Below are 23113 nucleotides of genomic sequence, written 5' to 3'. Positions count from 1 at the left end.
GTTTACTGAAGCAGATCGCAGCTAGTGGAAAAGGGCCCTTATAGCACATATCAGGCTTTTATTGTTAGTAGAAACAGCGCTTTGCTGATCGCCGGCAATCAGCAAAGCGCTGAAAAGAGCCCACATGCATGTGAACCAGCCCTAATTTCAATTCAAGCTCAGCCTGTATGCAACAATTCCTAAACTTTCAATTAAACCTATAAGCAAACAGTGTAACCTATAAGCAAACAGTGTAACCTATAAGCAAACAGTGTAACCTATAAGCAAACAGTGTTTTATTCCTTCATAGTACTAAGAATCTTCTTGTATACGCTGAACCTTGGACTAGATATAAAACTAAGCACAAGATCTCTTCCAAGACTTAAGGTGGCCACACACCATACCATTTTTTAAATATCTGTTCAATTTAAGAATTGAAATACATTTTTCTGACTGATTGCAACATTTCAAAAATATGACCAATGTACCACACACCTATGTTCAATTTTTCCCCAATTATGAAAAAAATGATTGGAAACTGAGAAAATTACTAGGGTGTGTATATTAATAAATTAACAATCCAACACACACCATACAATCTTTAGTAGAAATTGAAGAGCATTATCTGGCATTCCGGATCAATATAAGTCGAAAAAAACCGGGAAATCCGATTGGATTTTTCAGTCGAATGGAAAAAAGTTTTCGATTTTTCGAGAGATACGATCATTTTAATTGAATTGCTGTAAAATCGGATAATTTTATTGTATCGTGTGAGGCCACCTTTATTAATACTGTGGCAGCAGATGAAACATATGCAACTAACTGATCACAGAAGTGAACCTCTACCATCATCCAAGTGGGAGTTAGTTTGTGACATATACTTTTGCAACTATATGCTTAAATACCCATGAGGCCTGGCATAGATTTCCAAAACAGTTGCCCATTTCAAAAAACTATTTCAACATTGTTGTAGCAATATTTGCTTTGCAATCCCTCCCTACATAAAAGGTGCATCTTTGGATCCATGAATCCTGTGGCATTACCAGCGGTGTGACAACAGGGGGTACCCACCCCGGGGCCCTTAGGCCAGAGGGGCCCCAAGTGGCCCTCCCCTATACACAGTATTAGCACTCTATTGGTCCTGTGCTGGATTTTCTTGTTGGTTGTGATAGATAGTAAGCAAAGATTGGTTCGTTGATGGTGTAGTGAACGATTTTTCTTCCGTTCACAATTATCTGATCACTGATAATCACTGAACGATTGTTCACTAAAAATTGGACAGTTAGTGGCCACCTTTAGAAGCTATGGCACACAAAGCCAAACAAGGACAACCACAGAGTCAGAGGTGCAAGAAGGGGATGGGAATCCATTTATTAATGATTACAACTATTTAAAGCATCTATAGAAGTGATTATAACCAGCACCGGACCAATAGACAGCTAATACTGTGTATGTGGGAGGGCCACTTGGGGCCCCTTCTGGCTCAAGGGCCCCGGGGTGATCGCAACCCCTTGGCAACGCAGATGGGGGTGGCCAGAGCCTCAGCAGCAAACATTGAGAAAAAAAATCACCAGGACACATTCTATGAGACGGGGGCACCTGTCTGAAGGAATGACGCCAGAACAGTTAAGTATTTAACCTTAGGTTATCTTTAATTAACCCATTCGCGTTCCGTCGTTTTCACTTGAGAAATGTTCACCTCCCATTCATTAGCCTATAACTTTATCACTACTTATCACAATGAACTGATCTATATCTTGTTGTTTCCGCCACCAATTAGGCTTTCTTTGGGGGGTACATTTTGCTAAGAGCCACTTTACTGTAAATGCATTTTAACAGGAAGAATAAGAAAAAAATGGAAAAAATTCATTATTTCTCAGTTTTCAGCCATTATAGTTTTAAAATAATGCATGCCTCCATAATTTAAACTCACGTATTGTATTTGCCCATATGTCCCGGTTATTAGACCATTAAAATTATGTCCCTATCACAATGTATTGCGACAATATTTTATTTGGAAATAAAGGTGCATTTTTTTCTGTTTTGCATCTATCACTATTTACAAGTTTAAAATAAAAAAAAAAAATATAGAAATATTTCACCTTTACATTGATATTTAAAAAGTTTAGACTGTTAGGTAAATATTTACATTTTTTTTATTATTGTAATTTTTTTGTTTTTTTATATTTAACATTTTATTTGGGTAGTTTTGGGAGGGTGGGATGTAAACTATAGATTTATAATGTAAATGTGTGTTTGAGTTTTATTTTTTTTTACTTTTAGTTGTAGTTTTACTTTTTGGCCACAAGATGGCGGCCATGAGTGTGTTTACATGACGTCACTCTAAGCGTAACATACGCTTAGAGAGACGCATGGGGGACGCTACAGCCAGAAAAAGCGCAGCTTCCGAGAGAAGCTGTCGCTTTTTCAGCGGGGGAGAGGAATCAGTTATCGGGAACCATAGCCCGATTCACTGATTTCCTGGCTAACGAGCCGCGGTCGGGAGCGCGAGTGCACGCGCACGATCGGCCGCGGGAGCGCGCATGGTTCCTGGACGTAGCTTCTACGTCCAGGAACTAAAATAGGTTACATTTTTTTTTTTTTACTTCTTGTGGATGCCAGACTATCACTGATAAAGCACCCCATTTTTATAGTTGATGGTGTGCCGTCTTCCTGACTACAGTCCTTGTAGAACACCTCATTTCCCTTTTCCTTTAACAGGTTCTTTCCTTTTGCGTGCCTTTTAATACTCAAATTAAAACTAGCATTGCTCAGTCTGAGAAGATGTTTCACTTATTAAATTGTGACATGTGTAGCAAAAACGAGTGTTAGTCACCTGTAACAGGTTCTCCTCTTCACACAAATGTTTGTCCACCTTCTTGTAGAGATTATCCAGACCCTTCTTCACCTCTTTACCAGGATAATCCTTTATGACTTTGCGCAGTTCTTGCTTGCTGAATGCCAGCTGGTAGCTTACTTCATCATAGCCAATTCCTTGGGCAACACGTGCTTTCACCCCTTCAAAGAATATCTGGAAAAAAAAAGAAAAGGAAATGTGCACCAACCGTAAAAACAAGAAAGACAGTAGTTAAGTCTGAGGGGAAATAAAGAAGCAAATAAAGGACAACCCAGCATGCCCTGCAACTTCCTGCAACGTACCCAATAAGAATGTGCGGCAACGCACCAAATAAGAGTCAGGTAAACTGGGGAATGATCATTTATAAACAAGAAAAGTAAAAGAGATTTTAACTTTTGGATTGCCTGGTTAGCATCCGTATTACTTGTTTACCAGATAAAAATAAAGAATTGATTTTTGATTTTATGCCCGACAGTTACACTTTAAAGCACACCTGAAGTTTTCTCGCACTGCGCAGGAAGCTCCCAGAGACGCGAGCGGGAGCGAGGATGCCCACGCAGGCACAGTGGCGTTCGTCTAGTTAAACGAAGAAAGAGAAGGTGACACGCGCCGCGAGACATGAGGATCCTTGAGGACCGGCATGGGACAGGATGTCTGCGGTGCCGGTAGAAGCCCCAGGTAAGTTAAACTTTTTTTTTTTTTTTTTTTTTTAAAGGAACCCCTTTAACTAAAGGCCCATACACACGTCGGATTTCCGTGGACGGGTCGTTTGAACGTCCCGTCGTTCCGTCGTTCGCCCGCTGAATCGGGCGTGTGTACAGACTGTCGGTCGCTTGATAAGAGTGAGTTTGAGCGATCCGCCCGACGTTCAAACGACCCGTGGTTCGCGGAAATCCGACGTGTGTATGGGCCTTAAGATAGGAGATCAGTGGAGAACCTGTGGGATCTGACAGACATCTACAGGAGTTTCAAACTTGCCTTTTATTAGGCATCAGAGGTTAGCAACTTTAACCTGGGGAAAATCTAATCATAGTAACCATTGCTAAAAGGTTAGCGCAATAGTGGTTGTGTATTACAATGTTACTGCTTAGTTTTAAACGTTTTAGTCACTTTTTGCATAAACACTACAAAGTTTTGTGGAACACTTTATAACGATTGTCTGTATACATTATTCAATGCATTATACTTACCTCCTCTGAAGCTTCCGCAATAAATCTAGGACTACTTGTATATATCATAAAACTTCTGCACAAGAAATGACACGCATTTGCCACTTAATAGTAAAAATGTTTAGATAATGCCTGTCCAGGTTTTTCTGGATCACACAAGTATGTCCACTGATCTAAGTAAATAAGTACAATCCTATATACAGTAGCTACAAATGAAATAACAGAGCCTTACTGTTAGCTTCTCCAGTGGATGACCTAGAGAATATATGACATATGACTGCAGATGGTCATTGTACTTCTGCTTGGCATCCCTCTTCTCATTTTCCAGGCAAGAAATCTTTAAGCGGGAGAGAGTAGCGAAGATGTGGTGGAAATTTTCCATCATGACCACGTCCCGAGGAGTCTTCTGACTTTCATTTGCAACTTTTTCCACTAGGAGAAAAAAAATATATATAAGTAGTTATTTTTACACTGCCAACAATGAAAAGAATAGTCAGTAATAAAAAATAAGTACTTTTAATCATAAATGTAGTTGTAAACTACCAAAATATTTAGTGATTTAATAGAAATTGGAGCAACTTGCAGACATGCATCAGGTGCAATCAGAGGAGGATCATCCACCAGGTAGGTGACTGGGGCCTAGTGGGTGTCGAGGGGACCTCCTGCTGCCACCTCTGTACTCTCTCCACTTCAGCTTACCAAAAAGACCACAAGGACACCAAAGCTACTATCCTTGCCTAGGGCCCCAATACATCTTTATCCATCTCTAGGTGCAAGGCAAGTTACCATATCTCAATGTCTCTATGCAAACAGTAGTAAATCAACCCCAACTAAATATACAAATCTCAAAATATACAAATCTTACTGCTCATTATTTTCTTATCAGTCTATATCCTAGGTTCTCAACGTGTGGTACGCGTACCCCAGGGGGTACTTCTGATGGTTCCAGGGGGTACTCGAGCTTGATATACTTAACCAAGAATAACCAATTTAGAGTTGTAGAAAATGATAAATCCTATTTAAACAACACCAACCAGTGTTTTAGCTATTTAAAAGCAATAGTAAAGGCTTGGAAATAGTTTAGAACCAATTATCATGTACTAGCTTTAAATATATATTTGTCAAGGGGTACTTGTGATAATGTTTATTATGCTAAGGGGTACTTGGTGAGTACAGGGTTTTAAAAGGGGTACATACCAATACAATGTTGAGAAACACTCATACTTTTGGCCCACTAGATCACCAGGCAAGCTATACTAGGGGTAAAGCCCTAAATCCCCAGGGATTCAATATGGAGGAGGGAGGGAGGGGGAAGGCACTATACACCAGGGAACTGTATAGGGGAAGGAGGGGGTCACCAGGCACCAGGAAACTGAATAGGGGAGGGAAGTCCACTAGACACCAGGAAGGGCAGCGCCTGCGCAGTAAGCAGGAGCTGTTCGTGCACAAGTGGCTCCAGCTTACTGCACAAGCTTACTTGGCCAGCCACAGTATGGGAGAGGAACACGGCCCCAACTAGATTACCAACAAGCCCTTATCAGGAATCTTTGCAGGGTCCGTGCTCAGCAATGGGGGACAAGAGCACAGTCAGGGAAGCCTTATTAGAATCAAGAGGCTTCCTTCTTCTTAGGCAAGCATGTGATTTTGTACACTTTAACAGTGGCTGGAATCCTTATGCGTGAGCTGTGCTCATGCAATGCAGGAATAGTATTGGTGGGGTGTGTGCTTGAAGAGGAGGGCAGCCCAGATCAGATTACCAACAAGGGTCTGTGCTTGGCGCCGGGGGACTGAAGGATGCAGAGTGAGCCTCATTAGGATCCAGAGATTTCCCTCTGCCTAGGTAAGAATTTGATTTTGTACCCGAGCTTTGGCTCAGGTACACTTTAAAGGACAACTATCAAAGTTAACTAAAATTCTAAATGCCACATATATTTCCAGTATTTACTAGCAAATAGCAATACAAAGGCTTTTTTTCATCTTTTCAAGTTTTATGTGAAAAAAATATGACATTTACATAGAACGGTTTTCACTGTGAGCATTACTATGGAGGACTGTGCATCAGAACCAATCTTCACGGGCTCTAATACTGTAAGTAAAATATGTTCAATATCATAGGAAGCAGAAACATAGCTTCAAATAGTGTGTAAATAACTCATCGGCCGCAGCTCTGTGTGCCTGATCCTATGTCTCTCTCTCTCTGCCTCACAATGTTAAGTAAACAGTTTACAGCCAGGTTACAGTTCAGCTCTGCCTCCCCCCCCCCACCCACAGGCTGTGATGAGAGACCTCTGAAAAGCTTTCTAATGTTGCTGGCTAAAAGCTCTATAGGTATGTCGGGTTTACAGAAAAACAGTTTCTTTAATAGTTGTTCTTTAAAGAGAGCCCGAGGTGGGGGTCAGAAAAATAAATAAAAACTATGCTACATGATCCGGGGGTCTCCACCGCTCCTGTGGCCTGCAGTCTGCCACTTTCACTTTTGTGACCTCTGGGGTCTCGAGGCTGGAAGGAGAGCAAGATGCTCTCCCAACATGCAGGGAGGCGGGTGAGCGGCAGGGGGCGCGGCCAGGAAGAGGGAGCTGCCCAATCGCAGCTGGGGAAAGGCTGCAGGAGCGTCCCCAGTGGGCATTTTGAGCAGGTAATCCCTCTCCTCCCATTACCCTCCGGAATTGCAACAATTATTGTTGCCAATTTTGGGGGGGTTATAGTGCAGTTGTGGTGGGGGGCAGAGAGCAGTGTGGGGGGTACAAAGAGGCATGTCATGAGGCAGGGAGCCTGTCCCCCCCCCCCCAGACGGCCTCAGGTTCTCTTTAAGAAAAACTGTGACTTTTGAAATAGCTGTCCTTTAAGTACTTACCATTTATAAAAACGGCTTTTATCAGTTTTGTGTAAGCTTTATCTAAATCTCCTCGTCTCTCTGAGCCTCGGAAGATTGATTCTGCTAGTTCAGAAAACTCTTCAAATCCAGACACAAATGGAAGAATCCCAACCTTGCTCTTCTTTGAGATCTTGACGTCCTCCATCTGCTTGATCTGGTTACTCTATGGAATGCAAATAATGGGATATGATATATGCTTGAATACAAGTAAAAAGTGTTAAATAAAATGGAAACACAATTTTTAAATAGGAAATTCAACAGATGCTTAGTCTCAGTCTCTTAGACATCAGAGACCCTAAACCTCAGGACACAACCTGCTCAACCAGCTTGTTTTGCCATATGGAGAGAGGAGGAGTAGGAGGATAAGTGGAAGCTAGCTGCAGCAGAGAACAGAAATAGCATGGTTTCCCAGCACGTGCAATTGTCAGTGACTGCTAACAAGTGGCATAACTCTGCAACCTCTGCCTCGGTCATATCAGACTGACCTGAGAATTGCTAAAAGATTAATTAAACTGACTATTCCATTAACACAGAATGCACGCACCAATAATGAAAGCTTTTTGTAATAAATTGTATACAAACTACTTACAATGCATTTATCAAAGTTCCTTTTCACTGTCACCAGGACATTTCCAAGTGTAGTGCTGAGGAAGGAGGTGGGGTCCACATTCTGAGCAGTCCACACATGGTGGCTCATCTTCACAAGCATATAGAGAGAGTTAAAGCTGTCTATCTTGTCTCCCAGTGCAATGAGGGTGTTCAGCTCTGGTTCTATACTACGGAATATGTGAGTCATCATCTGTCTAATCAATTCTTTCCTACAAGAAAAAAAAATACAAATAATATTTTAAGCAACAAATAATATTTTATGCAACAAGCAGAGAAAAATTAGGACTTAAACGTATGAGAAACCTTTTATACCGGTCAGCAGAATTCCTAAACATAGGCCCAGTGCACACAGAGCGGTTTTTGGAGCGATCCGCCAGCCGCATCCGCCTCTAAAAACGCTTGTCTAATGTATTGCAATGGGATGGTGCACACCGGCGGTTTGCGATTTTTGCCAAGCCGCAAACGCGCCTCCTGCTGCACGTTTGCGGTTTCGGAAGCGTTTCGTCCTCAATGTAAAGTATAGGAAAACCACAAACCGCTCTGAAAAACGCTAGTTCAGAGCGGTTTGCCAGGCATTTTTGTTACAGTAGCTGTTCTGTAACAGCTTTTACTGTAACAATATGTGTAATCTGCTACACAAAAACGCACGCAAAACCGCTAGGTATGTTTAGAAAACCTCTCTAGAATCGCTCTGAAATCAGCTCCCAAAACTGCTAGCGTATTGCGGATCTGCTAGCGGTTTTGGTGTGCACTGGGCCATACATTAATTTTGGTTGGAATCAATTAGCTCTTCAGCTCAAAAGCCAATTGTCCATATGATTGAATAAAGCAAATAGAGGCGCCAAAAGGATAAAAACGGCTAAAATTGTTAAAAATAGAGGCAGAGTGGACTTACCTCCTCGAAGCAGACAAATACTGTCGATTTTGAAAATCACAGACATTTTTATTAACGTACTCCAAAAGCCGTGCAACGCATTTCACAGGTATGACCCTGCTTCATCAGGCAATATATAAGGAGCATATAACAGTAGCAGGTCTGCCTCCTCTGTATTTTTAACAATTTTGACAATTTTTTACCTTTTGGCACCTCTATTTTCATTGCATAATATCTCAGTCCACCCTTAGTGGAGGGGTGCTAACCTCTTTTTTCTGACCTACAGAGAGCGACTGTTTATTCCTGAGTGGGGACAGGTTTGTTCTACCAGTCTGTGTTTACAGTGGTTGCCTATGAGGTAACCCTGGTTTGTGAGTATTACTATACTTGCCTTACATTATCCATTGATTACCAGTACTTAGTGCACTATATTGGGCTCTCAGTGTCCCTTATTTTGTGTTTCCTTACAAGCTTAATTGTCCATATGACGTATTATTCTGACTGGAACAGTAACCAGCCAATCACAGAGGGCTTGTAGCAATCAAGTCAGAGAATAAAAAGTTACTTGATCACCTCATAATTTCTATACAATATCTGCATCACCTGCCTAAAAGGGACCCATACACTGGTTGATTTCAGCCATCGATCGACGGCTAATTTGACCGCTCTGATCAAATTGGCTAGAAATCAATGCAGCAGGAAGCATGATCGATTGGCCGATCGATTTCCAGCCGATTTCGATCAATTTGCTCAATCGGTCTGGATGGAAAATCTAGGTCGATCGGCTGCTGGCAGCAGATCATTGGCCCAAAAAGCTGCATTGGATCAAATGGAGCAATAATGCATATCAGAATTAAATTTATTGAAATGTGATCGAAATCTATTGGAAATCTGTTCCTAGTGTGTGGCACACATCAGATAGATTCCTGTCAGATTCGACCTGAGAGGCATCTGACAGGAATCTATCTGATGGTCGAATCTGCTGCAAATAATAAGTGTATGGCCACCATAACAGCTGCCACAGTGTTTCAGAAGTAAATTGTGAAGAATGTGTCACTCAGAACTACAATACTTGCGAACAAAGCAGGCACATGTTTACAACTTACTCTGATGACACGGCTGATGACAAGCCAGGACTTTGATGCCGAGATAAACTGCCACCATCATGGTCATCATCACTCTATAATCAAAAACACGTAAGAAACATCATACTGTACAATAATTGCTTCACATTTTTTTTTAAGCCATCTAACCTTTAAACTACTGAATTAATAAAATCACTATGATACTAGAAGGCATGGTCTAAATAATAAATAGTTTCCTTCCCAAAAAGACTGACAAGATACTCAGGTCTCTATATTAATCCATTAGTTTTATGAATTACAAGGTAAATGTCAACCAGACTTTTACCAAACCACAGAGAATTGAATTATTCATTGTGTCATAACTTAGATTTGTCAGAGAGTCGTCTGTGGTCCCTACAAAACATTAGGTAGAGATTCTGTGGTTTACTCCTCAGTGCATCTTGACATAAAAGCTTTGTTTGGTTGTGTAGAGGCTTTCTAACAGATTAACATGTCATGCTAGTGAGACTGTTTGGGAAAAATACAGTTTTGTTCAGACATTAAAGAGAAACTCCAACCTAGAATTGAACTTTATCCCAATCAGTAGCTGATACCCCCATTTACATGAGAAATATAATGATTTTCACAAACAGACCATCAGGGGGCGCTGTATGACTGATTTTGTGCTGAAACCCCTCCCACAAGAAGCTCTGAGTACCGCGGTACTCTGGGCAAACTGCCACAATGTAACAATGTTCACAGACAGGAATTAGCTGTTTACAGCTGTCTCTAACAGCCAAAACAGCTAGGAGCAGCTACATAACCTGCCCACAGTAAAAATGTCACCATGTAATACATGTCAGAATGTAAATCGGGGGGAGGAAAGATTTTACAATGAGCAAACACTGACTAAATCATTTATACAGAATTATGGTAAAAAATGAAGCACTTTTTTTTACTACATTATTTTCACTGGAGTTCCTCTTTAAGTCACTGGTTGTTGGGTATGTCAGCATATTTTTATCAGACCACCTCACCAAACACAAGATGGCGTACTACATTACAGAAAAGTTTTATTATTTAAAGGAATACTGTAGGGGGGTCAGGGGAAAATGAGTTGAACTTACACGGGGCTTCTAATAGTCCCACGCAGACATCCTGTGCCCGCGATGCGATGCTCCGGCCCCGCCTCCGGTTCACTTCTGGACTTTAAAGTCTAAAAACCACTGCGCCTGCGTTGCCATGTCCTCGCTCCCGCTGATGTCACCAGGAGCGTACTGCGCAGGCACAGACCATACTGGGCCTGCGCAGTACGCTCCTGGTTACATCAGCGGCAGCAAGGACGCGGCAACGCAGGCGCAGTGGTTTTCAGACTTTAAAGTCTGAAATTCCAGAATTGAACCGGAGGCGGGGCCGGAGCATCGGTGAGTGGCTGCGCGGGCACAGGATGTCTGCCGGGGACCATTAGAAGCCCCGGGTAAGTTCAACTCATTTCCCCCCGACCCCCTACAGTATTCCTTTAATATGTATATAGCACCGACATCTTCGGCAGTGCTGCACAGAGTATATTATTATCTTCATTTAAAGTGTACTTGAGACAGAAAATAAAATATATATATACACACACACACACATACATATAAATGTGTGTGTATGTATATATTTTATTTTCTGTCTCAAGTACACTTTAAATGAAGATAATAATATACTCTGTGCAGCACATATATATATATGTGTGTGCGTGCGTGCGTATATATGTGTGTGTGTGTGTATATATATATATATATATATATATATATATATATATGTGTGTGTGTGTGTGTGTGTGTGTGTGTGTGTGTGTGTGTGTGTGTGTGTGTGTGCGCGTGTGTGTGTGTGTGTGTGTATATATGTGTGTGTGTGTGTGTGTGTGTGTGTGTGTGTGTGTGTGTGTGTGTGTGTGTGTGTATATATATATATGTGTGTGTGTGTGTGTGTGTGTGTGTGTGTGTGTGTGTGTGTGTGTGTGTGTGTGTGTGTGTGTGTGTGTGTGTGTGTGTGTGTGTGTGTGTGTATATGTATATGTATATATACACATACATATACACATACACATACATACACATATTTTTATATATATATATATATATATATATATATATATATATATATATATATATATATATATATATATATATATATATATATATATATAGACACACACACACACACACACACACATACATACACACACACCTGGGGCTTCCTCGAGCTCCCTCCAGGCTAATCGCTCCATTGCCATCCTCCTTCTGCTGCCTGGATCGTCCGCAATTCACCCTCATAAGTCCTTCAGTCTCGCCAGGCCAGAGGACGTTTGAGGTTGAATTGCGGCCGATCCAGGCAGCAGAAGGACGATGGCGATGGAGCGATCAGCCTGGATGGAGCTGAAAGAAGCCCCAGATATGTAACTTATTTTTTTAAATCCCTGTCTCAGATTCCCTTTACAGTGTAACGGTCGGGCATAAAATCAAAAATACTTTATTTTTTATCTGGTAAACAAGTAATAAGGATGCTAACCAGGCAATCCAAAAGTTAAAATCACTATTACTTTTCTTGTTGATAAATGATCATTCCCCAGCTTATCTGACTCTTATTTCGTACACACATATTTCGTACACATAAAATTTGGTACTCAAAAATGGAACTTGCAAGGCATGGTGGGCTGTCTTTTTTTGCTTCTTTACTTTCCCTCAGACTTACCTAATGCAGCCTGATTGGCTGAAGCCTTTTAACCTCCTGGTTTCCCCTCACACACATCTGTTCCTCTCTTACTGGCCAATATGTCTGATGCACTTTCTATAGTGAAGGGCGGGCAAATCACGCAGAGGACAGTAAGGGAGGAAATTACATCAGGATTGGCTTCAAAACAGCCACATTTAAAATGGGAAATCCTAAGAAGATGATCTCTTTTTTTACTATAGAAAAATCACTAAAATCAAAACGTGGACAGTGCAATACACATGTCATGTAGGTAGAGCAAGTATTTATCTACTTATATGTGTGTGTGTTTTATTCTGAGATAGTATAGCTGACAGCTCCTCTTTAACTGTCCCTCAGAGAGGGTCACAATCTAATCTCTACCATAGTCCCATGTCTATGAATGTATTGTGTAGTGTAGTGTATGCGTCGTAGTCTCGGGCCAATTCAGGGGGAAGCCAATTAAGTTATCGGTATGTTTTGGGGATGTGGGAAGAAACCAGAGTAAAATGGTGATAGAACATTACTGTACTACTCCAGCACCCAGTGGAGCTTCAGCGCATGAAAGTGTGTAAGGCTCGGTTCACATTGTGCCGAATTACCAACCGCCAACCAGAGTTGACAGTAGTGTCTATTCTGATGGTGTGTTTTGATCTAGTTGAAGTCCGGAGCAGATGCACTTCCGCCACAGGCTTCTGTGGGAAATCAATCTGCTGTCCGCAATTATCATGCAGGTCAGATTTTTGCATTGCAGACTGACAAATTAATAAATAGGATCCCCTTTTACAGTCGGTTTTTGCAGCAAAATGGCCAATAAAAAAATGTCCATTTTGAGTTGCTGCAAGCTGCTCACCATCTACTCATCACACATACAGTATCTGTTGTTCACAAATACGCCTCCACTTGCATTAAAGGATACCTGCGAACACAGGAATAGGGGAGCTGCCTATACTAGCTTATTACTACAACCTGACACTTTCTTCTTCTAAAGGAAATCTAATACAGGGGAAAGAAATATCAAGTTTAACTTACCTGGAGCTTCTTGCAGGCCCCTGGAGTCATCCTGTGCCCGCATTGTCTTTCTGAGACCCTCCGGCCGGCCATGCGCCTCCGCATCGCATCCTAGTGCACGGCAGCATTCTGCACATACGCAGTATGACGAAATCACTACTGTGCTTGCGCAGAACGCTCCTGGCAATGGGAGAGCGATCAGAGTGTGCATTACTTGAGCCTGCGCATGCGCAGTAGGCTCCGACCGGCCGGAGTACAGAATAAGCTTCCCACATATATAATATAGATGTGCTCATTTTTCAATATCAGCAAGCCCTGCTCAGATATTTGAAGATGAATAAGGTTTGTGTCATATAACTTCTAAACCAGAAGGAGGAAGGTTTGGAGTCACGTGAAGTGCAACGGGACTCACAAGCCAGTGGACTCCTCCTGGCCCTGTCGGCTTCAGTGCTGATCAGAGGCAGACGGGAGTATTTGGGTGTTTCAAATCAGATGTGCTAAATTTAAACACCAACACTACTCAACAGCCTTTTACTGAGGCTCTAAACAAAAGGAGTTCCTGTTCTACAAGTTTAACCTCTTGCCGACCGATCCACACCAATTGGCGTGAACGCGACCGCAGCCCCAGGACCACTCCACACCAATTGGCGTGAACGCGGCCGCAGCCCCAGGACCACTCCACACCGATTGGCGTGAATGGCTTCCTATGGGGCTTGCAGGAGAGCGTGCGTGCTAATACACTCACATCTCCGCTCTGATGACGGAGCTCCGCCTTCAGTCTCCCAGCGGCGATGGCCGCGCGGAGACTGTTAGACACCAGCTGATAACTATGTACAGTGCTGCAATCTAAGGCAGCACTGCACAGGGGATAGCCGTGTGACACGGCTGTCCCCCTGGGGGACACAGGAGCAATCTGCTGTGAATAAAAATATTTACAAAAAAATAAAAATAAACACTAGGGAAGCGATCAGACCCCACCAACAGAAAGCTCTGTTGGTGGGGAGAAAAATCACTTGCGTGCTGACATGTCCAGCCCTGCAGCGAGGCCTTTAAGCTGCAGTGGCCTATTTAAAGAGAATCTGCACTCTAAAATTCTTACAACAAAAAGCATACCACTCTTCATTATGTTCTCCTGGGCCCCTCTGTGCTGTTTCTGCCACTCCCTGCTGCAATCCTGGCTTGTAATTGCCAGTTTTAGTCAGTGTTTACAAACAAAAGACATGGTTTCTAACCAGAGTATGATAGGCTGAGAACAGCTCACTGTGTGACTCATGCAGAGCTTGGAGAGGGTGTGTAAAGCTTCTGCCAATGACAAGCACTGCTGCACATTCCACACATTCCAGCCTGAGCCCGACAGAGCCAACAGAGGAAAGAAGATAAGATTTATTACAGAGACAGTGCAACTAGAAAAGGCTGCAGTAAGACAGACCACATTAGAACAGGCATAGGAACTTCTAGGATAGAAGAAATAAGGCTCCAAATTTTGTTACAGAGTCTCTTAAATAAAAAATGGCCTGGTCACCAGGGGGGTTTAACATTGTGGTCCTTAAGTGGTTAAAGTGCACAAATTTAAAAACACAACTTAGCCTCATTGCTTGAATCTTATGAGTTGTATAAAACACACAGGCAGATATATTTGGATTGCCACACAGAGGTTCACAATCTCTGCACAAAACTTTGATCCCCGTTTAATGGTGTCCCATTAGAGCTCACAGTCTTCTACGTAACCAGCTAGCAGGGGGTAGATAGAGAGGCTCCAAGCTAATGCAGAGGTAACATTTTCCCAAACTTTTTCCAGAGTTTAGGTAGGTCCACTTTAAGTCAATTAAGGCCATCAATGTTGGGCATCCCCTTGACCCAGCAGCTGGCAGTAGTACAAACTCTGGCTTCATGTCAGAATATCTTTTTGTGCTCTTTCCCTTTTGCTGACTTTGTAATCATCACTTTTTATATTTCAAATCGCTTGCCTTGGAAACAATAAACTAGATGGATATAGTAATAAAATCCACACAATATTAATAAATATTTAGAGTCTCATACCATGGATGTCCGGGGCATGCTCTGATGCTGTGTTAGATTAAAGAATTTACTGATGAAGTCTTGTTCTGCCAGACACAGCGGCTCCAGTTCACTTAAGACCTGTTCAAAGATCTGAAAAAAATCCAGAATATATTGACTGTGCAGACCTTGTTAAGCACATTTACGCATTTAAAACCATAGATGGCAATTACCCAAGGCATAAAAAATAGTAACTACAACACAGACATAACTAAAACTAGCCCTGCAGAGTCAGTTAGTAAGGCCTTATTCAGATTGGTTGCATTCAGAAACATATTTAAAGAGAGCCTGAGGTGGTCTCAAAAAATAAATAAATAAAAGTAGGCAACCTGATCCACAGGGCTGAGCGGATCAAGTAGCCGCAAAAGACGCCGCTCCTGTGGCCCACAATAGTCCACTTTCACATGCATGACCCCTGGGTCACGACACTGCACTGAGAGACTGTGTTGTCTCCCATAGTGTGCAGGGAGGCAGGGGAGCAGCAGGAGGTACGGCCAGGGAGAGAGGGCTGCCCAATGACAGCTCAGGAAACCCTGTAGCAACGCCCCTGGCGGGCGTTTTAACCAGAGAATTCCTCTCCACTCTGTTTACCTCCGAGTTAGCGACAAATCTTGTCGCTAAACTCGGGGGGGCTATAGCGCGGTGGTGGGGGCCAGGGAGCGGCGGTAGGGGGACATAGAGCCATGTCATTAGGCAGAGAACATGGCTCTGTGACCCATCTGCCCCCTGAAGATCCACCTTGGGTTCTCTTTAAGCGCGTGAAGCACGCATTGATGCGAGTTTCATAACGTGCTATGGTGCGCTTTTTTTTAAAGCGGACCCATGCATTTTACAAGCTATTGAATGTGTTTTTGTTCAGTGTGTCCTGCTTATTTGATGTAGCAGTTGTCAATTTGTATTTTATTTAAGTATTTATATAGCGCTGACATATTACGCAGTGCTGTACAGAGTACATTGTCACTTGTCACTATCTATCCCTCAGAGGGGCTCACAACCTATGTCAATAAAGATTTGTTTTCATTTGAAAAAAATTTTATTTGGGTAAAAACGCATCTGCAAAGCACATTGCTATGTGCTTCTATGTGCTAAAATAGCACACCCATTCCCTTGCATTGCTGTGCGCTTCACAGCACAACACAGAGAAATGGATGCAACACTACGTTTCTTAAATAAACAGTAACAAAGGAAAGATGTGTCTGTGGAACATTAGAATCAATGGAAAAAGCTGTACCTAGCAAAGCGCACAGCGCAATGCACTGTGAAAAGCGCACAGCAACGTCCCTAATGTGAACAAGTCCTTACATAGTGCAAATTATTTTTGTACATCAGCACAGCAATCTCATTAGGAAATTAACAACAAAGGAGGTGGTATTATTTTCTACTGTCAACTCTTTGTTGTTACTCTGTGATAGCTCAGATGTAAGCAGACATTCATCTTCACTTACTATAGGAACTAGCTGTAGATTAGATAAACCATAATTTTACAGCAGTCAAATGATAATCACATTTACATAGGTGCCTTAAAACAAATACAAAAGCCATTAGATTTTATCCCTGAGGTAAATATTACAAGCACCCGCTCAGACCAGTTGTTTGGAAATTCAGATCGCCAGAACAATCGATAGGAAAACTGTTCATGGTTGATCACAGCACCATTAACGGTACCCAATCCGATTGACCGTACGCATGGTCGATCGTTCGGTAGATTGTACCATTATTGGGCAACTGTAAGCTGCACACAGACACTCAATAATCATCTCCTCCTGAAATGATTGGTGATGATTGTTTTGGGTGACAACGCTGTTCACCTGCTGCTGAGTAGTATGAGGAGGGGAGGAAAAACAAGGAGCTGAAGATGACAAATAACAGTGGTGGCTTGTTAGGTGATCCAGCACATCAGACTGCTAAATAACTCTGTGGGACACCTGTACTGACACTAAGTTTTTGCCCAAGAGATGATCAGAAATTATCACCTCGGGTCACAAATATATAGCATCTGTATGCAGCTTCAGTTCTAAGTATTATTATGGTCAAAGTCCTAAATAGGGATAGATTTCAGCTACTTAGGTTAAAGGTAGGAGGGGGCTACAAACTCTGCTGGGCTTTTATTGCTGTCAAAGCACATTGCTCATAGATGGATATAAAAAATGGATACTCACCTCCGTAGGGGAAAACCTACTGAGTCCTACTGGTCCAGAGGCTTTCCAGGTCCTCTTCGAGCACTCCTGGCCATGTATGAGCACATCGGTACTGGACATGCCCGAGTAAAATCTGCACATGCTCAGTAAAATAAAGCGCTTGTGCGGAGGAAAAAAAAAAAAAAGCAATGCACAAAAACTTTATTCCACTAGGCAAGCGCAGACTATACTCACGCATGCCCAGTCCGGGTGCACTTGTGCACAGCAGGAGTGTGGCCATGAAAATGTTTAGAAGGGCTCGGCGGTGGAACGGTGGCCTGAAGGAGAATATGGGGAGCCTCTGGACTATTCACAGGCTTCCCACTACTGAGGAAAATATTTAAACCCTTCGAAACCCCCCACCGTAAGCCCCCCCCCCCGCTTTTTTTTCACTTCAGTTACATGCTTTAAAGAACAAGCGACACCCATGCTAACCTAGAAATAAAAAACACATATATAAGTAGATAAATACTACTTCTACTTACATAACAGATGTATTGTGCTATCCACATAATGATTCCTGTGAATTTTATAAAGGAAAAGCACAAAATCCTATTCAAGGCAGTGGCCATTTTGCCAAGCTAATGCTGACATCCTATCCTCCCTGACTCTTGTTTTCCCCCCTCCCTTCTCTTGCTCATTGTGTATTATTATTATAATGATTAATAATAATATTTATTGTATTTATAAGGCGCCAACATATTACGCATCGCTGGACATTAATTTAGGTTACAGACTATATCTATAATATCTAGGGGTGACATACAGCAATATGACAATACAGGAATACAAGAAAACCAGATCACGCAGCACAGTATGAGCATAAGGTAGTGCTTAGTCAGTCACTGGATGGGAGCATGGAGATTAGGCAAGTTAGGTTCACTCAAATGCATAGCATGGGTGCCCAATAGCTTACAATCTTGAGGGAGAGGTAGGGACACGAGAGGTAGGGGACCAGAGTATTCATTAGCTGCCCTCCTCCCAGAGTCTTCAGACACTCCCACTGAGGTGTATACTAGCAACTGCACTGTCTTATCCTCCAATCTCTGAGTCACCTCAGCCTTGCTTGTAAACACAAGTGAGCAGAGGGTGTTTCAGATAAGAAGCTAGGCAGGGAAATGAAGGGAAGAGGAGGAATATATTATAGATAAAAAGAACCCCCAGCATGCAACTGAATGGCAATGGCTATTAAAGGGCCGGTGCTCCTAAAGTATGGGATAACTCCAAAACATAACAGCAGAAAAAGTTTTGCAAGTTTTGAATGCAGGATTAGCATCTTTATCACTTAATACACTCAGACCAGTTACTGTTGAAATTAGATTTTTATGGTGACAATACCGCTTTAAGGAGAATCCGGGGAGCCTCTGGACTATTAACAGGCTTCCCACTACTGAGGAAAATATTTAATCCCCCCCCCCCCCTTTTTTAACTTCAGTTACATGCTTTAACATGGTAAAAGAACCTCCATCACAGTTTTGTAGTTTGTGCCTGTGCTGAGTATGTTATATTTACAGCCTGTTCAACTCAAGCATGTCACCAAAGGTGGAAACTGAAAGATAATCTATCCATCAGGAACACATGTAGTAATTTCACAATGACAGCATTTTTAAGCTTTTTCCTCTATCTAAAACTGGAAAAAAAACAAAAACTTGGTTTTAGTTGGTAAATAGGTAAACAAATTCTGATATCCACATGTTAATGTTATTGGACACCATTTTATACAAGCTTTTAGTCTGAAAGTACCTTGTCAAACTTGGTGCGATCTGCGACATCCAGATCAGAGGCAGACATGTTGCCCATATCCAGCAGAGAGGATGACTGAGATCTACGACTTCCTGCACTCTGGACTGACAGTTTATTCAAACTGGATGTAGATCCTGTCAGCTTCCCAGAGCTCCCATGAAGACCTGAAATCCAGCAGATGGATAGGCTTTGTAAGAAAGGAGAGCATACTGTATATGCCTATATATATGTATATGTCTAGATATCAACAACTGTATAACCACACTGGCCATGGCATTAAAGGGATTATTCAACACCGACTGCATGCCTAGCACCAGATTACACGTCTCTTTTTGTGCTAGCTGCTTAATTAATTAATTAAGTTTCTTCTCCACATTTACCATCTCAGGAATCACAGGATTGGATCAGCTCTGCTGGTCATCACAAGATGGCCCCAGGTTGTCTCGATGGCATCTTCTTGAAGCTCTGTCCAAACACGTGTCCAGGAAGAGCCCACCAATTTGGTCTTGGCTGGTAAGTAAATACTAATTATGCTGTAATACAGCAATCTTGCAATCCTTTTAAAACAGATATACGTGTATCCACCAGCAGAAGGCTAGAATGCATACGCTGGTGGATGACAAAGGACGACCTTACACTGTTGATTTGTCTTGCTACTTTGCCTTTCTGCAGTTGTTTACTAATGTACTGGATTGTGCACAAAGAACTTTGAAGTGACCGGTCACCAACTTCGAATCTCTGGATTCTTATTACTGGCGACATACTCTCCAACTATATTATGGGACACACTAGGCCACTGATGTCGGCAGAGGTGGATACTGCGATTGGGCACTCTCCACTATTACATTAAATACACATATATATTTGCTGTGACTGGCCTTCCATTCACTTGGCACTTTGCTAACACAAGTGTGTGCTGCGATGGGCACAAACTTATGATAGAATCAAGTCAAGCCGACAAATAAACTTACCATCTCCATCTTCTGTATACTAAACTGGCGCTGCGATTGGGTGCCTCCCTTTCCTTGGGACTGGATTGTGTTTGAGTCTGGCCCCTGGATGTTTTCACATGTATCCCACCACCCACCAGGGCAAGTTTTTTTTTTTTTTTGCATGCTCACTGAACAGTATGTTTGATCTTGCAACGTTAGACCAACAGGTAAGTCGTGAGACTCACAACAGCTGTGTTTTTATGTAAGATTTGTATGTTTTGATACAAAAAAAATTAGGGTTTTTTAATGCATATATTTGATAGCGAATTGACCGTGCGCATCTGTACCTGCTGTACTTGGCGAGGGGTACAAAGACAAGTGTGTCTTGCCTGCAGTCACGCATGGTGGTGTGAGTGTCATGGTTTTGAGATGCATGAGTGCTGCCGGCACTGGGGAGCTACAGTTTGCCAAGGGAACCATGAATGCCAACATTAACTGTGACATACTGAAGCTTCCCTTCAGAAACTGAGGCTCAGGGCTGTATTCCCACATAATGATGACCACAAAAACACCTTCAAGACAACCACTGACTTTCTAAAGAAACAGAGTAGAGTTGCTGGAATAGCCAAGCATGTCTTCAGACCTAAACCCTATTGAGCATCTGTGGGGTATCCTCAAAAGGAAGGTCTGTAACATCCACCGGTTTTGTCATGTCGTCATGAAGGAGTGGAAGCGGATTCCAGTGGAAACCTGTAAAGCTTTAGGAAATTCCATGCCCAAAAGAGTTAAGGCATTGCTGGAATATAATGGTGAGGACACAAAATATTGACACTTTGGGCAGAATGTTGATACTCTTGACTTATGGTGTGTACTCACTTTTGTTACCAGCGGTTTAAACATTTATAGCTGTGTTTTAGGTTATTGTGATGGGGCAGCAATATATAGTATATGTACAAAGTCACATGCTCTGTCTACAGTCTTTAACCCCCCTTGGCGTTATGATTTTTTCTGAATTTTAGGGTCTAAAAGCGGTGCATTGTTTTGCATGCTTTTAGATCCTAAAACCTGGAAAAAATCATGCTGCTAGGGAGTTCTGCAGCAGCCCAGCACTCGCTCACCTCCCTGGGTTCCAGCACTGCAGTTTGCCCTCCATCCTCCAGGTGGCGCTGTAACCCTATAGTGAGATTGCTGGCTTCCGTCATGACGACAGACCGCGATCTCACCAGGGGGAAGCAGAGCCTCGGAGGAGAGGAAGAAGAATGGTGACCCACATCGGGATCCCCGGGAGGGGAGTTAAAAACGCCCGCTGTGCGCATTGCTCTGCATAGACCTCCTAGCGGCTACCACGAGTTCAGCTCGGGGTTACCGCTCCTGTCTTGTTTTTTCCACCCAGAGCTGAACTCGTGATTTCCGCTAAGGAGGTTAATGATATTAAAAAAAAACACAACAAAAAAAAGTTGTGGCTAATGAGAGGTCGTGTGACTTTTTCCATAGGTCATAAGTAAAGGTAATCTAAGACTGAATAATACCATAAAGGATAAAAAAAAACTTAAGACTTTGCAGCAGTGTTTTTCAAACCTGTCCTCGTGACCCAGCAACAGTTCAGTTTCTGGAAATCTCTAGTGTTCATAAATCCACATAGCTGAGAAACTAATTACCCCCTTTGTGTATATGTAAGGTTACCTGCAAAACATGCACCGTTGGTGGGTCATGAGCACAGGTTTAGGAAACACTACTTTGGAGGGTCCATCACAATAATTATTAGGCCCCGTTCACACTGCACGCGTTTCCAGACACGTTTTGGAAACGCGTGCAGGTGGCCGACACGCACGACATCAAACAGTGCATAGAGTGCACTGTCTGATGTTCACACTGCATGCGTTCTGGACCTGTGCGGTCCGGGAACGCATGCTGCACGCATTTTTTGCCAAAACGCATGGCTGTCCCATTCAGTTTTCAGTGATGGGATCAGCCACGCAACGCATACAAACGCGGATGGCGTGCGTTCGTACGCGTTGCGTTCCGCGTGCGTGCCCGTCCGCGTTTGTAATGTGAACGATGCCTTAGTAGATCATACAGCAGATGACATGCATGAAGTGCAAAGAGATATAATACCTGAACACCATGCAATTAAAGCACAACCAAGTTTATAACAGGACTATTGTAGTAGACACTGACTATTTGAGATGCCTCTGGTTCTGTGAAAAACAATTCTCAAAGCTTAATTGAAAACTTTCCTTTCTTCCTATGGACTGCTGAGACATATGTGGTACCCATTCTGCACCACATTCAAACAAGGCTTCTGGTGAAGTGTAGATGAGTTTCTGTGTTTTCACATTGCTGGATTTAAATTTGCAAGTTTCAGTATATAGAAGCTCCTTTTAAGGTCTGTTACATTTTTTTTTTTTTTTAAAGTGGAACACACAATTTTATGGAAATTTTAGTTGGATGATTTTTGTACTTATTTGTGTAAGCGTGGAAGTTTTTTTTCATTGATCTAGAAAGACTAAGAAAAGTTCTGCAATACAAATTTGTTTCTTGATAATTATTTTTGCTCAATAATTATTGTCAAGTTGTATCCTTTGGTTACATGAAGACTGTAAAAGGTGCGGTGGAACACCATTAAAGGGACCATGAGCTGTGAATAAAAATGAAATTTGGACTTACCTTGGGCTTCTTCCACCCCGGTAGCCTGCGAGGTCTCCGGGCATCCTCCAGGTCCCTTTCGCGGTCCTGGTCCCGGCTCTGGTAATCTGGCAATTTCGGCTGTAGTTGCCCATGCGTGCCTCCGCCGCACGTCATTGCTCAGGCCGGCGTAAGAGTCCTGTGCATGCGTGGTTCATTCTTCGAGGACCGCACATGCGCAGGACTCTTACGCCGACTGGCGTGATGACGTGCAGCGTACACAGAAAGGACGAGCACGGGCAACTTAAGCTGCAGTCATCGGATTACCAAAGCCGTGACCAGGACCGCGGAGGGACCAAGAGGATGCCAGGGGATCACATGGGCTACAGGGGGCCCTTTAATTT

General features: G+C 42.6%; 1 protein-coding gene across 7 annotated transcripts in view; it reads right to left on the bottom strand.

The window, feature by feature from the left end:
• Positions 1-23113, bottom strand: part of EXOC1 (exocyst complex component 1) — an 81804-nt gene that overhangs the window by 5271 nt on the left and 53420 nt on the right. For all 7 annotated transcript variants that reach the window (XM_068278583.1, XM_068278585.1, XM_068278586.1 and 4 more), the window contains 7 exons: positions 19153-19316; positions 15215-15325; positions 9470-9543; positions 7470-7698; positions 6860-7043; positions 4238-4437; positions 2816-3010 (listed from right to left, as the gene is read on the bottom strand). In XM_068278583.1, coding sequence (XP_068134684.1) covers positions 2816-3010; positions 4238-4437; positions 6860-7043; positions 7470-7698; positions 9470-9543; positions 15215-15325; positions 19153-19316 — 1157 coding nt within the window. The remainder of the gene's footprint in view (positions 1-2815; positions 3011-4237; positions 4438-6859; positions 7044-7469; positions 7699-9469; positions 9544-15214; positions 15326-19152; positions 19317-23113) is intronic.

Source organism: Hyperolius riggenbachi, chromosome 1 (genome assembly GCF_040937935.1).
Source record: "Hyperolius riggenbachi isolate aHypRig1 chromosome 1, aHypRig1.pri, whole genome shotgun sequence".
NCBI classification, from domain to species: Eukaryota; Metazoa; Chordata; class Amphibia; order Anura; family Hyperoliidae; genus Hyperolius; species Hyperolius riggenbachi.
The sequence above is the reverse complement of the archived record's forward strand: the minus strand, read 5'-3'. Positions and strand labels throughout refer to the sequence as shown.